Below are 16,892 nucleotides of genomic sequence, written 5' to 3' on the forward strand. Positions count from 1 at the left end.
AGAGCGCTCACAGAGACCCATTACTCACCCGTGCTTGTTTATTTGACAGAGAGCTCACAAAAATCCTTTACTCACCTGTGCTTGTTTATTTGACAGAGAGCTCACAGAGACCCATTACTCACCCGTGCTTGTTTATTTGACAGAGAGCTCACAGAGACCCATTACTCACCTGTGCTTGTTTATTTCACAGAGAGCTCACAAAAACCCTTTACTCACCTGTGCTTGTTTATTTGGTTCTAGCCTCAGCAGGCAGCCGACCTGTGCTGTTCTTGTGTGCAATACACCGGCCGACACAAAATTTTCTGGGTTCGGGTCAATATTTTCACATACACTAAATCCTCCACCTAATAACTGTAAAACAAAGGAAAAAGGGGTTACACTCACTAAAATTTAAAATGATCCCGAAAAACAACAACATTTTTGTAACTTTCTAATGATGAACTTTGTCAAAATTTTACATAGACACATATGGGGGAAATATTTTCCAAATACTGAAAATATTCACTTATCTGTCTGCATTAAATCCATCAGCAAACCAATGTCATGGCTACTTCTCATAGTCAGAGCTATGCCCAAACTTTTAAGGAGATCTTCATGTCTGGTGAAATAACGTACCTTTGTTTTAATTTGTTCGGAATCCATCCCAAAACTAGCCTTGAATATTCTCTGGCATTCTTGATTTGGACTGAAACGGAGACAAGATTTCTGATAAACTGCCTGTGACAATAAATGGCATAAATGCTACAGTGAAATTCCCCACAAGGTCAAATATTTGAATATTTGTGTGGCTGCTTTTTGTGGGTTTTTTCATTTCTCCCATCCAACTTGGAAAAAAAAACTTCAACAGCAAATCTTATATCGAAGTGCAAAACAATGTTTACATGCAAGTTTCAACATCTACATTGTCAAAGACTATAAGTCATTCAATAGTGCAGAAAAATAAAGGCTGTATTTATCCTTAAATAAGCCTGTTTGCTTTGTTTAGTATTCAAGTTAGAGGAGGGCTAATTTTGGATTAAATACCAATTTAAAATTGATATTTCAGCAAAAATGTAAAAGGCAGCTTTTACAGTATAAAAGTGGTCTTGGTAGACAAGTATTTGTTATATAGACAAGTGACTGCTATCTACAGGTTGTCCAGATGAGCCCTTAAGGTAAGTTTTTAAGTACTTACTTGTTCAGGGCCTTCCATCGTGTGAAAAATGTTGAAGAGTCCATGTCTGCAGCGTCTATAAATTTGTTAATCATCACTGGTAGCTTGAGATTGATTCTCTGAGTAGCACCACTATATCTGTAAAACAAATTCCGAAATTACTTCGTCATCCCTGCTTTAACCATCTAAAATAAGTTTCAGAAGAATTTTCTTAATAAGTCAAAAACCTGTCTTATGGTTTAAACTACATGATTTATGGGAGGTGTACACACGATTTCCATGCCAATTTTCAAAATCTAAAACAATTTCATTTTTTTCAGTTTAAATTAGATTTGATGAAAATATTCCAAATTCCCATTTTAGTCCTGAGAATAGTTCCGGAAAAATGACCATCTGAGCCTCATTTTCTCTTTAGCAATTATAGATTCAAAATATGTTACAGTACTGCAGTGTTCACTAAAGTGTCATACTGCTGAAAAATGTATAGGGAGCATTTAAATCTTACATTGAAACATTTATAACAATGCAATGATCAAGCATTAATTCTCTCCTAAATTACTTACAGGAATGATATCTGAAGCGTTGGGGCTTCGGTGAACTCGGAAATTATCTCAATGTTGATGACCTGCTGCACCTGCGCCCCACTGTCCACAACAGTCCCCACCGGCTTCTGTTGACATGTTATCTGTACGCCAAATTAAGGATCACACACTTCATACAAAAATCACTCCATAATCAAATAAGTTAACGAAACATCATTCAGCAGGGAAATATGCCGATGCTTTGTGGGTGGGAAATCTGAAATGGGGTTCTAAATCGCACTTCATAAAACCAGTCCCTAAATAAGTAACAAATTTTCATTTAGGAGGAAAATATGCTGATGCTTTAGAACTCAATGAAATAAAAGTGCCACCTTGATTTTTTCTATACACCTGCAGGATGACAAGCTAGGCAAGCACCTCACTTGATTAGATGAAATCTAAACTGGGTTAATTTTCTCTACTGTACTGACATGCCTAGGAAGCTGATCTGGCGGAGGGTGTTCAGGGGAAACAGTCGAGAACAAATTAAGCTGTCCCCATAAGAACATTATCATTTACTGATAACCAAGTTGCTCATCAGTAAGAATCAGAGAAAATCCTGATCAATTAATCATAGAGATAAAATAATCATAAATTAAATAATTTGATTCTTAAGTCACAATAATACTAATACATTACACCATTTTGAGTATAAATGGAAACTATATTTGTCACTAAAATTCCTGCTGCCCTAAAATGAAAACAATTTGTCAGTGGAAGGATATTGGTTTGAAGATCCTCAGACAGATGGGCCTCTACTTGAAAACCAGTAAATTGGAATGAGGTTTTGTTGCCATAGAAAATTCCTAGACGTCCAAGGTTGGCCCTAAATTCTGTTTTCACTCCGATTTGTAGAAGATCATTCTCAAACAGTACGCCGTTGTTCTTACAAATAAATCTGAAAAGAACGCCACAGAATACATGTATATAAGAATTGATAATAAAAAACATTTGCCATAAAAGCTTTTCTGTGCTCAAATACAGTACACAGAAATTATGACTTTCTAGTTATTTTAACTTGGCCTCAATCAGTTAGTTCAATTTGTACATGAAATAAATTTGATTGACAATGGTGTAGATTTTAATTTTAGTTTCTATTCTCCATTAAAGAAAGACTGTCAAAACAACGACTATATTTGAACCACCATACCATCTTTCAGCAATAAAAAACTTTTTGTAGTGAACACTTATATACAGTCAAACCTCGATGATTCAAACTTCATTGATTCAAATTTCTTGCGGTATCGAACTTTTGGCTTGGTTCCGAATTTTCTCACTAAATAACCCTACTACTAACAAACCTATGTATGATTCAAATTTTTACAAATCGAAGTTTTCGATGTATCAAACTTTTTCCATATCATAGTGTTGATTAATAAACAGGCCCAATTTATAGATTAATTGTCATTATCAAGAAAACATCGATCTATTGTCAACCATGAATAATTAAAAGTCCTGCTGTTTTTCTGTTAGTCCCTTGAACTTCAAAACATCAGAGTTTGACTGTATAAAAACATTTTTTTACTGGTCAACTTGAGACGGGAGTGACTATAATTATTGTGAATTTTGTGATTTATTTTAATTATCTTAATTAACTCACTTCTGGTAGCCCTCCTCAGCTCCTGCTGTTAGGTTGTTGGTATCTGTGCCATTACTGGTAACTCCAGCCCCGAACACGTCCACCAACAGACTACTCATACCCCCATCACCGCCTCCACCAGAGGGTGCTGTGGGCGTTCCCAGGCCAAGCAAATCAACAGAACCTGAACTACTTGGTGGAGATATCGGCACCGACAACTGGAGATAAAAACACATTAGACTGATCTTAACTGGCAGTATTGTAATATACTGTGTAATAGAAAACTTTCGTTGTGTATGAATTTTTATTGTTTTTTTTGTGGTTGCTATGGAACAGCGAATATAAATACAATAAATACTGTTGAATGTAATTTATATTGTGGCATGGATAGACCAGCCACTAAAGTTTGTATCCACTAAACAATTAGAAAGCTGCAAACCACGAAGGAAAATACACACAAAAATTTCATGTTATACAGCAGATCAATCTACATTTATATATGGTAACAAGGAATACCGTCAACGTAGAATCAGATATTTAGACTGAATCTTTTATATCAAATGAAAATTTACCAGAAATAATTTTGTCAATTGCCTGTCATAAGACAATTTTAAGCCACACCAAAATCAAATATTTAATATGTTCATATGGATCATGCTACATACAAGATTGAACAATACTAATTTTAGTCAACTTTCATGTATAATGAAAATGTGATTTTCTAAAGGGTGATTATTCTCTATTAACCAGAATGTTTTTTCATGAAGTCATAAATTTCAAGCGTTATGCTGCTATTCATCAACAAGAGGCCCAATGGGCCTGTATCGCTCACCTGGCTCTACAGCAACTTTGAAGTTGATGAGGTCATTTCTAAAGATACAATGTTCTAGTCCTTCATTCCAGCATTCTATTGGCCTAATATCAGGTCTTGGAGGCTCTTGGCTATCGCAAATTTCACCCCTGTGACCTTGAATGAAGGTCAAGGTCATTTATTTGAACAAAATTGGTAGCCCTTCACCCCAGCATATTACAGGCCCAATATCAAGTCCCTGGGCCTCTTGGTTATTGAGAAGAAGTCATTTGAAGATTATAGCCTATTTGACCCATGTGACCTTAAATGAAGGTCAAGGACATTTATTTGAACAAACTTTGTAGCCCTTCACTCCAGCATGCTACAGGCCCAATATCAAGTCCCTGGGCCTCTTGGTTATTGAGAAGAAGTCGTTTGAAGATTATAGCCTATTTGACCCATGTGACCTTGAATGTAGGTCAAGGTCATTTATTTGAACAAACTTTGTAGCCCTTCACCCCAGCATGCTACAGGCCCAATATCAAGTCCCTGGGCCTCTTGGTTATTGAGAAGAAGTTGTTTGAAGATTATGGCCTATTTGACCCCTGTGACCTTGAATGAAGGTCAAGGTCATTTATTTGAACAAACTTTGTAGCCCTTCACTCCAGCATGCTACAGGCCCAATATCAAGTCCCTGGGCCTCTTGGTTATTGAGAAGAAGTCGTTTGAAGATTATAGCCTATTTGACCCATGTGACCTTGAATGTAGGTCAAGGTCATTTATTTGAACAAACTTTGTAGCCCTTCACCCCAGCATGCTACAGGCCCAATATCAAGTCCCTGGGCCTCTTGGTTATTGAGAAGAAGTTGTTTGAAGATTATGGCCTATTTGACCCCTGTGACCTTGAATGAAGGTCAAGGTCATTTATTTGAACAAACTTTGTAGCCCTTCATCCCAGCATGCTACAGGCCCAATATCAAGTCCCTGGGCCTCTTGGTAATTGAGAAGAAGTCGTTTGAAGATTATAGCCTATTTGACCCATGTGACCTTGAATGAAGGTCAAGGTCATTTATTTGAACAAACTTTGTAGCCCTTCACTCCAGCATGGTACATGCCCAATATCAAGTCCCTGGGCCTCTTGGTTATTGAGAAGAAGTCGTTTGAAGATTATAGCCTATTTGACCCCTGTGACCTTGAATGAAGGTCAAGGTCATTTATTTGAACAAACTTTGTAGCCCTTCATCCCAGCATGCTACAGGCCCAATATCAAGTCCCTGGGCCTCTTGGTAATTGAGAAGAAGTCGTTTGAAGATTATAGCCTATTTGACCCATGTGACCTTGAATGAAGGTCAAGGTCATTTATTTGAACAAACTTTGTAGCCCTTCACTCCAGCATGGTACATGCCCAATATCAAGTCCCTGGGCCTCTTGGTTATTGAGAAGAAGTCGTTTGAAGATTATAGCCTATTTGACCCCTGTGACCTTGAATGAAGGTGAAGGTCATTTATTTGAACAAACTTTGTAGGCCTTCACCCCAGCATGCTACAGGCCCAATATCAAGTCCCTGGGCCTCTTGGTTATTGAGAAGAAGTTGTTTAAATGAAAAAGTTGACGCCGGACGGCCGGACGGCCGGACGGACGGACGGACGGACGACGGACGCCGCACCACGGCATAAGCTCACTTGCCCTTCGGGCAGGTGAGCTAATAAACCAGTTAACTCCAAAGTGAAGATGAATTGTTAAGACAATAATAAATTTCGTAGCTATTAGCCTTATAGGGCATTTTATGGCTGCAGTCCATTTGACATATAACTGGCTAACTGAATGAACAATTCCAGCAGATGACAGGACGAGAAAAAACCCAGGTCCGATGGCCCGGGGCCAATAGATTTTGTCTGTGCACAAGTAAATATTGGCGACTACTTGCCCGATTGTCAAGTGCAAAATTTCTCAACTTTTTAAATTGAAGATGTTACAAAATCAGTTTAATTGGACCACTATGTTTCACCTTTGGGCAAGTACTTTTAAACCTAAACTTGCCCACAGGACCAGTGATGCTGAAATATTTCTTCCTGCTATGGATGAACACTACAAGAGGACTCACAGGTGAAGGGGTATCTTGGGGAGCCGCAGCTGGTGCGTCCAAACTGTTACTCATGTGAGCTTGAGGAATCTTGTGCTCCTTTTGTTCCGTTCCCTCAGGCACACCTGATGGCTTCTTCTTCTTCAGCTTGGCAAGTATGGAGGAGTCTCGCTCTGGGAACGGCGGCATTTCCTCCAAAACTGTGGCCTTTTAAAAGAAATATCGCAGACATTTTTAAGAAACTGGTCTCAAATTCAGTCACAAACAGTAACAAAGTATCTAAACGAGATCAGACCTATTTGCCAGTTTGCTAATATGTATTACGTCTATAAGTCTGATTTTACTTAATAAACTAAAGAAGGTTGTTTTACTTTTTTTCTCAAAGAAATGTGCTGAAAGGAGGGAAAGCCTTTTATTTTGCAGATTGATACTTAAAGAATGTGTATTGCTGGTGTATGTAAGAAAAGAAACTTTATGCATTCTGAAATCAAATCTAGTACAGACAGGGCAAAGCAGACACAAAACATATTACCTATTTTCCGTTTTTTTTTTTTTTTTTTTTAAATGACAAATATTCAGAACATTCAGAAGAAAGTAAATTCAAGTCTTAGATATATCAATATCACAAAACTGGAAAAACAAAGCCCTTTTTTTAACATTCAATCAGAAGGATTTTATACATTTCAATCTCATCTGGAATTTTTTTGTCTTTTTCTTGAATATGATATACCACAATTCCCCTGTCAACATTTCATCCAAGTATCAAGCAGCCTATAAAAGCACAATAAAAGCAAATCCATTGATTTCGACTCACCAAGACATCAGTGGAGGCCACCGTGCTTAGTTGTAAGTATTCCACAGCTCTCTGTTGGAGCTCAACCTCAGAGTTCCGCAGGTTGTTGTTGGTGCGCAGAACCTAGAAACAGTTGGCACATTATAGATTAACAATAGACTGGTATGTATTTTCAGAAAAAAAATCTTTCTGTTATTGTCATGTGTTTTCTGTTAATGACAAGTTTTCTGTTAATGTAACATATTTTTATAACAAAAGATATATACTTAAACAATTGAGATAAAGGCTGTGTACTGATGTCAATTGTGAACTGATTATGGGAGAAATTTCTACGAAAATTATATGGTCTCACTTACATCTTGTATGCTATTTTTAATCTCCGGAAACAGGTTAACAAACTTGATGTAGGTTGAGAGGAGGAGACCCCGGGTTCCTGGTCCACACAGGTGATATTTAGAGTGTAAAAGCTGGAACTGTACAATGGGACTGTAACAAAGTAATGACAGGTGTCAACAGGATAACAATAGATGGTTATAATAGGTAAAAGTCCAGGTGTCATCATTGTAACAATGGATGTTTATAACAGGATAACAACGGATGTTTATAACAGGTATTGGTCCAGGTGTCGACAGGGTAACAATGGATGTTTATAACAGGATAACAATGGATGTTTATAACAGGGTAACAATGGATGTTTATAACAGGATAACAATGGATGTTTATAACAGGTATCGGTCCAGGTGTCAACAGGGTAACAATGGATGTTTATAACAGGTATTGGTCCATGTGTCAACAAGGTAACAATGAATGTTTATATCAGGTATCGGTCCATGTGTCAACAGGGTAACAATGGATGTTTATAACAGGATAACAATGGATGTTTATAACAGGATAACAATGGATGTTTATAACAGGGTAACAATGGATGTTTATAACAGGTATTGGTCCAGGTGTCATCAGGGTAACAATGGATGTTTATAACAGGGTAACAATGGATGTTTATAACAGGTATCAGTCCAGGTGTCATCCGGGTAACAATGGATGTTTATAGCAGGTATCGGTCCAGGTGTATGAAACAGTTTTCAGTAGATTTCATGTAATTGAATCACAAAATCACTAATTACATAATTGAATTTAACAGCTGATAAATAATTACCTGCACCCCAGCTGTACTTACCTAGATCTAGAATCTCCAGCAATTAAGTTACCAAATTCTCCTAGGATATAACCACCAACCTTCACCATATTTTCATGACAGGCTGGGGCTTGTAATGCCTGAAAAATATCCAGATAGACATTTTACATTAAAAGTATTAAAATCAAACATCTTTACAGGACCTATCACTAACTTGAATTCTTTGAAAATTAACTTTGATCTGTATATTTCTCAATTTAACATAATTGCAATAAAATTCATAATTTAAACTCTATTGACAAAATTTTTTAACGGTCACTTTGGGTGTCCGACCTCAAAATGTATTTAAAGCATGCTGGACTTACTGTATACCTGGTGATTTTCACCATTTTTGCCCTTTGAAAACGAGGAAAAGGATATTTCTTGAAAACCATTTTGAGCGAATTTAAAATGGGGCGAATATCTTTTTGTGTTGCTCAAGGGCGAAAATAACCTGAGGCAAAAATAACCAGGTAAACAGTATATTGGTATCCCATCAAGACCTCTTCTTACCTCAAAAACTGTTTTAGCTGCATACCCCTGAACGTCGTCTCTGTTTATCACGATCTGTATGACTCGGTACCACACCTGTACAATAAAACACATAAATAAATAGACATACCTCTGGTATGCAAAAATGCAGGCAAAAATCATCCTTCTTCATATTTCAAAATGCCCTTTTAACAGACAGGAAGCAAACATGCAACCCCAATGTTTCGTGTGAAACTCGGGGCTGGTTTTTTCTTTTCTTTGTTTAACATCCTATTAACAGCCAAGGTCAGTTAAGGACGTGCCAGGTTTTGGAGGTGGAGGGAAGCCGGAGTACTCAGGGGGAAAAACCACCAACCTACAGTCAGTACCAGGCAACCCAGGCAACTGCCCCACGTAGGTTTCAAACTCGCAATCCAGAGGTGGAGGGCTAGTGATAAAGTGTTGGGACACCTTAACCACTAGGCCACTGCAACCCCCTGGGCAAGCTAATTTTTTTTGGTCAAAATAAAGATGTGGCTGGAAATTTTCAAAACTCTACCTGCAGACAACAATTCTATAAAAGAAAACATACTCCCTTGAGGTAGGCAGCAGTTTTTCCCTAATACATGGTCTTTGAAAAACCAAGAAGACTTCAGTATGACATGCCTTTGCCATGATATTGTGTTATTTACACCACAGTAAATATGTATCTATGTTTATTTATGTCTATAAAGGATAACTTAAGGAGGTGGTGTAACTGTGAGGAACTGTGTACTTACTTCTTCACTAACGTAGTCGCCTGATATACGAATCAAGTTGAGGATGACGTCCACATACCAAGTGTAATCTACCGCATACTTTTCTGCCAAGATTGCAACCTTCAGAACCTATAAAAATCATAACGACACATTGCATGACATTCTATGACGTTGCATGACATCATATAATACACTGTATGACATCACATTGCATTACATTGCAAGACTACATTCTAAATCTGGAAATATTGCAAGTTCTTTAGTTTACTAGAAATCATCTACTGGACTAGCTGCTACAGAACATGTTAACTTAATCAGGTCCATACATGGTATTCGACACATGCATATTACAAGACAGAGATCACCAGACGAACAAAGACTTGCACAAGTCCCATAATACCACTGAAAAGGTTACTTGACACAAGCATATTACTGGACAGATATCCCCAGGTGAACGGAGACTTGCACAAGTCCCTTAATTACATAACAAGGTTACTTTACACAGGTATATTACTAGAAAGATATCCTCAGGTGAACCAAGATGAAGTATTTCTCTTTAACACTAACACAGAAGTAACCATCAAATTTTCAACACTGAGTCACAACTGGATCAAAGATATAGCAAACTCAACGAACAGATTCCTGTAGAAACCAATTTCCTCCTCCCAAAATATTGACTAATTATCACTATGGCTGACGTACCATTTCCTCTCTGATGGAGTAGTCGGCAGACTCGAGGTAGTCGAGCATTTCACCTACAATCTCCTCGGCATTGGTGCGGTCACACATGGCGTATAATAGATCTACAGCACGCTGTCTCACACTCACATCACGCTCCGTCTGGGATTAAATTACAATACATATATATAATTATAGTGCTCCGTCTGTGATTAAATTACAATACATATATATATAAAAACCCACACAATCACAATTTAGCGCTTTCACTCCATCATGGGAGCTCTTCAGATTTCAGATATATATATATATATATATAGTATAGCATATCTTTTGAGAAGTATTGGGGAGTACAAATTAATCTCCACATCTGATGATAGTTCTGTGGAGTATTTCTGAGTATAAGTCAATATCAACTAGTGGTGGGCCGATTATCGATTATAATCGAAAATTAATCGAAATTACCAAAATACAGCGATAATCGATTGTTAAATTCAATCAAAGGGCCAAAGGCCCTGAGAAACGTCAGGGTCTGAGGTCATATTATAAGAAATTTAAAATTGGATTTTATAGTCAGACAGTTACATTTGTATCAGATGAAATGTCTTCATCTGGCCCTGGTATTTCTATTCTATATATATTCAAGAAAACATGTATAACATATATATATATCAGCTGACAACTTTACAATAGCTGAGTATAGTTCTTTCCCCATTTCTTTAATGCTTGTGAAAGATTATTGATATACTCCTGAATCAGTATTTAAAAGCTGCTTGTAAACTTTGAAAAAAGAATCAACTGTCGTGAACTGAGCGACAAATCGGTCTATTAACCGAACATGTTGTAACTACAACTAAAGATAAAATCCAAGATGTACACAGTCGAAGTTTTTTTATTTTATTTATACTATAGGTTATTAATAAGGCCTATCAAACATCTATTTTATGAACCCTTAAGTAACACATTTTAACTCTGATAGAAAATTGCGGTCGCGTTGTCCGACGAGACATATCTAGTTTTGACACCGCCAGTACATCAGTCACGGATCATAATCATTAGATTCTTTTCAAACAACAAATAATAACCTTATTTAATAAAATCCTCACGAAAAACGGCAATGTAGTTTGTTACAACTTGCCCTCAATTCCTGGTCATATTTCTTGCGTATTCTAGCGACTTACAAATGAATATGAAACTGCGAACGGTCGTTGGTTTAGTTACAGTAGACATAACCGCCATTTTGGCTGACTAGTGATCATGAAGAGTCACGTGACAGCTGAAGTTATCTCGTGGAATGCTCGGGTGCATTTGACTACGTAAATAGGATTGGTTTTAAGCTATCAAATGTTCCTGCATATGAACTCAGGATGAACAGATGTGAAAAGTTTCTCTGTGAATGCATGTAAATTTCCACGACGATCAAACTGATTTTTCTACTTTCGTTTTCAAGGCAGTATCGAGACAGAACTACGTAATCCTACGCCAACAAAATTGCATATACTGACGAGGAAAAGGGTTAATAATTATACTCTAAAATAGTCTAGAACACCGAACATTAACATTTCATTTTAAATAATTGCAGTAAACACGGTTTACATCACTAAAATTGTGTCAATAATTGCTATCAAAATAGGAACTATATTAGGCTGCGGTGGTATATCATTTGTATGACAGAAAAGAGGAATAGTTAGCCGGAAGAGATCTGTCAGTAACAACATTTCCCCACCACGCCTATAACGGCAGGTGCTAAAGGCACCCTGACGTTAATAATCGCTTAGTGAAATTTCCATTGAAAATATCTCCGGTAAAAAATGCGGCGTTTCCGGAATAAGTGCCCTGTGTTGGTTTCTTTGTTAGTCACTGTTCCGGTCACGAAAACGCTTCACGCACTCAAATTATATACAGATATAAAGCGTCTGTTTAACTCATACGCTTGAACAAAATGGAGGCACTTGAGACGGTGACACATGAGGCGGAATTATTCCACCACCCAGGCGCGAGTACCTTTAGTATGGAAATATTTTGGATTTGGAAAAGTAAAAAAGGGCCTCCAAATAAAGAAAATCTCGATATGTAGGCGGCAGTTTGTCGCCTTCGCAGATATGTTAATAAAGATAAGTTGACGTATTTTTTTTCTCCCGTATGATGGCGTATCAAGTGACTTGTTTCAGTTTCAATTTGAATTTCAACGTTTGCCGGTGATATTCATGCTAAAGTAAACGAAACCAAAAGTTACATACTGACTGGTCTGTTACGTTAAACTTTGAACAATGGCTTTAGTTTTGGATTACGTTGACATGTTTCAAATACTGGATTTCTGTACCAATTAATGAGAGTATTATACAGATTGTGGATGGGAAATAATAACAACAACGTCTCGTATGACTTCTTCTATTTCTATTAATCTCGTATGTTCATTGGAAACTTGTTAATATTGTTTTAAACTTTTAATCATGAATTCACAATACATTTTTTCAAATATTCATAATACATTTAATAAATAACTCTGATTTACATACTATCCGATTATAATCGATAATCGATCGGAAGGGGCTCTCCGATTATGCCGATTAATCGATTAGGAAATCACATCCGATTCCCAACACTAATATCAACAACTATTGATAATTTTGGTAAGTATTGAGGAGTACAAATTGTTGTCGACATCTTTTGATAGTTTAAGTCTAATTCTAATTTGTCATTTTAAATCAACACTTTTTCGGAAGTCTTAAAAATTTAGATAAAACACATCCTATAACATTTTGGAAATAAGATGTTTCAAGTTCAAACTTGTACGGCCTTCAACCAGAACTACTGGTGTTCAATCTGATTAAAATCATATTTTTATTTGTGTTCCTGTTCTGTAAAGTACAATGTGGGAGAGCGCAGGTCAAGATATGTTTTTAATCTGATTGCACTGGGGTTCAACCCTGCCAGAAGTGCTACCAGTCATAATATTTAAAACACACTAGAAACAAAATTTATACTTAAATGAACAATTGTGAAATTATTTTTTTAAGATTATTTTATATTACTTCATTCTCTGGAGTTAAAAAACATGTAACAATACCTTGAGGGCAGTGACAACGGTCTCTTGGTGTTTCTTCACTGCCTCATGGGAGAATTCTGATGTAGCCAGCAGACACATGCTCTCAAGGGCAAGATATCTATCAAATACAATGACACAAATCTGGTTAAATGCTGTATGTATTGCGACTGGGTTATTTTGACCCTCGCCATTTCAAATGTCTAACTTCACAGAACAATTAAAACATACCTGGTATGCCCTTTCAAATCAAAAATAAAAAGTGATTTTAGGGAGTCAACAGCAAACAGTTGTAATGAAAATTGTGGCAAATGCCAGTAACCGAGTTTGATATCCGACAGAGATTGAAGCAAGTACATACATGTCAACCTCTGAGACCTCCAATGAGGGAGATCTCCCTCATTCCACATCCAAAATGAGGGAGAAAGTGCGTGAAAAAAATCGTGACATTTTTGTTGCATTAAGGTGATGTTCCTCATGAGCTTGTGCAGGTGTAAATTACCTCGGGCTACATTTTGATATTAAAATTTGACTACAATGGTTAATTTTAAGGAATAATTAAAAAAAAAAAAATTTAAAAAAAAAGATTAATTCTTTTAAAAAATGTTTTAAGAAATTTCATAGAGAGGAACTGTATTTAGTGAGTTAATAATGATGTAGTCACCTGAAATCTGCAATCAGTATACAAAAGTAACTACTTATCTCCTGACTTTTTTTTTTATTTTGTTCTGAAATATATCTAAATGTATTTATCAAATTATCTCCCTTCCTTTCTCAAACAAGAGGCCCAGAGGGCCTGTATCGCTCACCTGGTTTCATGAGATATGAAACAAGAATGATGCTTCAGTATATTTGTCGCTGGTATTGCTATGTCAATATATATCATAAGCATTTTATATGGGTACATGTACATTGGTTTTATTTTAATGCTAAAAATGCCAAAAAGTGTATTAATCCATGAAATGAAATTGACTTTTGGCGCGACCCCATAGGGATGCTACCACACAAATATGAGTGATATCCATATTACTTAGTTTCAGAGAAGATCTTGTTAAGACTTATTGACCCCTTTTGACCCTGCCCTCTGCCCCCTGGGGGGTCAGCTCCTTCCTTTATACAATTTTGAATCCCTACCCCTATAGGATGCTACCAGTCAAACCATTGCTAAGTTTCAGAGAATGATTTGTTTAAATCAATTTAGCCAAATAGACCCCTCTTGGCCCCACCCCTCAGCCCCCTGGCGGCCTGGGTACAGTTGTACAATTTTGAATCCCCACCCAATAACCATGCTACCATACAAATGAAAGTAATATCCATTGCTTAGTTTCAGAGAAGAAGTTGTTTAAACAAATTGACCAATTTTGGCCCCGCCTCTCAGGCCCCTTGGGGGTCAGCCCCACCATTTGTACAATTTTGAATCCCCACCCCATAGGGATGCTACCAATATGAGTGATATCCATTGCTTAGTTTCAGGGCAGAAGTCGTTTATATCAATATAGCCAAATTGACCCCTTTTGGCCCCGCCCCTCAGTCCCCTGGGGGCCAGCCCCATCATTTGTACAATTTTGAATCCTCACCCCGTAGTGATGAAACCAGGCAAATAAGAGTTATATCCATTGCTCGGTTTCAGAGAAGAAGTCGTTTATATCAATATAGCCAAATTGACCCATTTTGGCCCTGCCCCTAAGGCCCCTGGGGGCCAGCCCCATCATTTGTACAATTATGAATCCTCACCCCATAGTGATGCTACCAGGCAAATATGAGCGATATCCATTGCTCGGTTTCAGAGAAGAAGTCGTTTATATCATGTAGCCAAATTGACCACATTTGGCCCCGCCCCTCAGGCCCCTGGGGGGCCAGCCCCATCATTTGTACAATTTTGAATCCTCATCCCATAGTGATGCTACCAGACAAATATGAGTGATATCCATTGCTCGCTTTCAGAAAAGAAGTCGTTTATATCAATATAGACCAATTGACCCGTTTTGGCCCCGCCCATCAGGCCCCTGGGGGGCCAGCCCCATCATTTGTACAATTTTGAATCCTCACCCCATAATGATGCTACCAGGCAAATATGAGCGATATCCATTGCTCGGTTTCAGAGAAGAAGTCGTTTATATCAATATAGCAAAATTGACCCCTTTTGGCCCCGCCCCTCAGGCCCCTGGGGGGCCAGCCCCATCATTTGTACAATTTTGAGTCCCCTACCCATAGGGATGCTTCTGACCAAATTTGATCAAATTCTGATCAGCGGTTATGAAGAAGAAGTCAATTGTTGACGGACGGACGGACGCCACGGTATCCTTCGGACCAGGTGAGCTAATAATAATTACACAGTAATTTATTAATTTTTGTTTTACTACTAGTTCTATTGTGACATAAAACAAACTTCTTAAAATGTGTTTTTATTTTTTTCTGACCCAAATTGAAATCCGGATTTTTGTGGCAGTTTACGACTTTATATTAGTATTGTCCAATTAAAGATGGCGGCAATACAAATGCTGGTACTGACAGCTACGATTAAGAAAGGCATTATTGGCTTTCATGTGAGTAAATCTTGTTGACAGATATTACCAGTGTTTGTTCTTGAAGTGATGTATCCTAGTTGTAATCACAAAATTAACTGACCGTGTCAAATGAAGCCACATGGGTTATAATGTATACACCAGTCGGCCGGCACGTATGCATGGTGACCGGTGACCGACTCCCCTCTCTCACCAAGCCCCAGGCTAGGGCAGCTACACAGGTGGTGGGGGTGTTTTGTTTACATAATCAGTTCAGGGTCGAAGTGTCTGAGATTTCCGGGGTATTATGAGGGATGACTGCTCAAATCCGGGATAAATTTAACCCCGATTCGGGAAATGTACCAAATTGGGATTTAGGGGAAATTTTAATGATTTTCCGGGCACTTCCCGCGTAATCCGGGATGGTTGACACCTATGCAAGTAGAGGAATTCTTTTCCTCCAGGCAAAACTCAATAATAAAATACAATTAACATACTTTATTTGGCATCCTCAAATTTTTAAATATTCTTCAAAATTTGACAGATTGGTGTATATATGAATTGGCATGCCAAAATTAGTTTACCATAGAACAGGATATAGAAATTATAATCATAATTAAGCTTAATGCTTCTAGTGCTAAAAGCACTAAAATAACATTAACACTAAAATATGTACATTTACATACTTCATTTTAATTACTTGCGAGTACCTGTGAACAGTCTAAGACATAATGAGTAGAGTTTGAACTAGACTTGCCCCTGGTCTGACCTACCTGAGGTTGGTTTCGCGGTGCTGGAGGAACTGACCCAGCTGGTTACAGGCTCTGACTAGGAGATTGGGATCGCTGTCCATGTGGATGATCAGGTTAATAGCCTCAAACAGAACAGCATTCTTGGCATTGGAGTGCTGTACTTTCTTCGATTTGGGAGGCTCCTGTGCCTTGTTTAGGATTGTCTCCAAACATTCCGTCAGCCTTGTACGCACCGCCGGGTCCTCTGTCAATGGAGATATCATATGACTAAAGCTCAACAATGTTTTACTGACTTACCAAGCAAACTTTCTCTACTGAAATTTAGGACTTGATGCATGAACTCACTGAAGCTTTTGTGTTTGCAATACTGTTTCTAGTAAAAGAATGTCTCTTTATTTAGTATAATGACTTCTTTCAGAAAAAGTATCTGAAATTACTATAATATTTATTTGGGGTATAAGACCTGAACTGGATCAGTGTAAGGCGGTTTATCCAACTACCATGATTTACCTGGGGGAGTTAATTCTGAC

The 16,892-nt window shown here is 37.6% G+C and overlaps 1 protein-coding gene across 1 annotated transcript in view; it reads right to left on the reverse strand.

The window, feature by feature from the left end:
• LOC117335839 (AP-2 complex subunit alpha-2-like) overlaps positions 1–16,892 on the reverse strand; it is a 29,155-nt gene that overhangs the window by 5,157 nt on the left and 7,106 nt on the right. Inside the window, exons 9-23 of the mRNA XM_033896079.1 lie at positions 16,384–16,606; positions 13,131–13,227; positions 10,085–10,222; positions 9,404–9,511; positions 8,667–8,741; positions 8,157–8,254; positions 7,336–7,465; positions 7,001–7,102; positions 6,208–6,393; positions 3,335–3,531; positions 2,460–2,632; positions 1,717–1,840; positions 1,175–1,291; positions 616–685; positions 217–351 (exon numbers count right to left, since the gene is read on the reverse strand). Coding sequence (XP_033751970.1) covers positions 217–351; positions 616–685; positions 1,175–1,291; positions 1,717–1,840; positions 2,460–2,632; positions 3,335–3,531; positions 6,208–6,393; positions 7,001–7,102; positions 7,336–7,465; positions 8,157–8,254; positions 8,667–8,741; positions 9,404–9,511; positions 10,085–10,222; positions 13,131–13,227; positions 16,384–16,606 — 1,973 coding nt within the window. The remainder of the gene's footprint in view (positions 1–216; positions 352–615; positions 686–1,174; positions 1,292–1,716; positions 1,841–2,459; positions 2,633–3,334; positions 3,532–6,207; positions 6,394–7,000; positions 7,103–7,335; positions 7,466–8,156; positions 8,255–8,666; positions 8,742–9,403; positions 9,512–10,084; positions 10,223–13,130; positions 13,228–16,383; positions 16,607–16,892) is intronic.

The sequence above is a fragment of the Pecten maximus genome, chromosome 10 (assembly GCF_902652985.1).
Source record: "Pecten maximus chromosome 10, xPecMax1.1, whole genome shotgun sequence".
Lineage (NCBI taxonomy): Eukaryota > Metazoa > Mollusca > Bivalvia > Pectinida > Pectinidae > Pecten > Pecten maximus.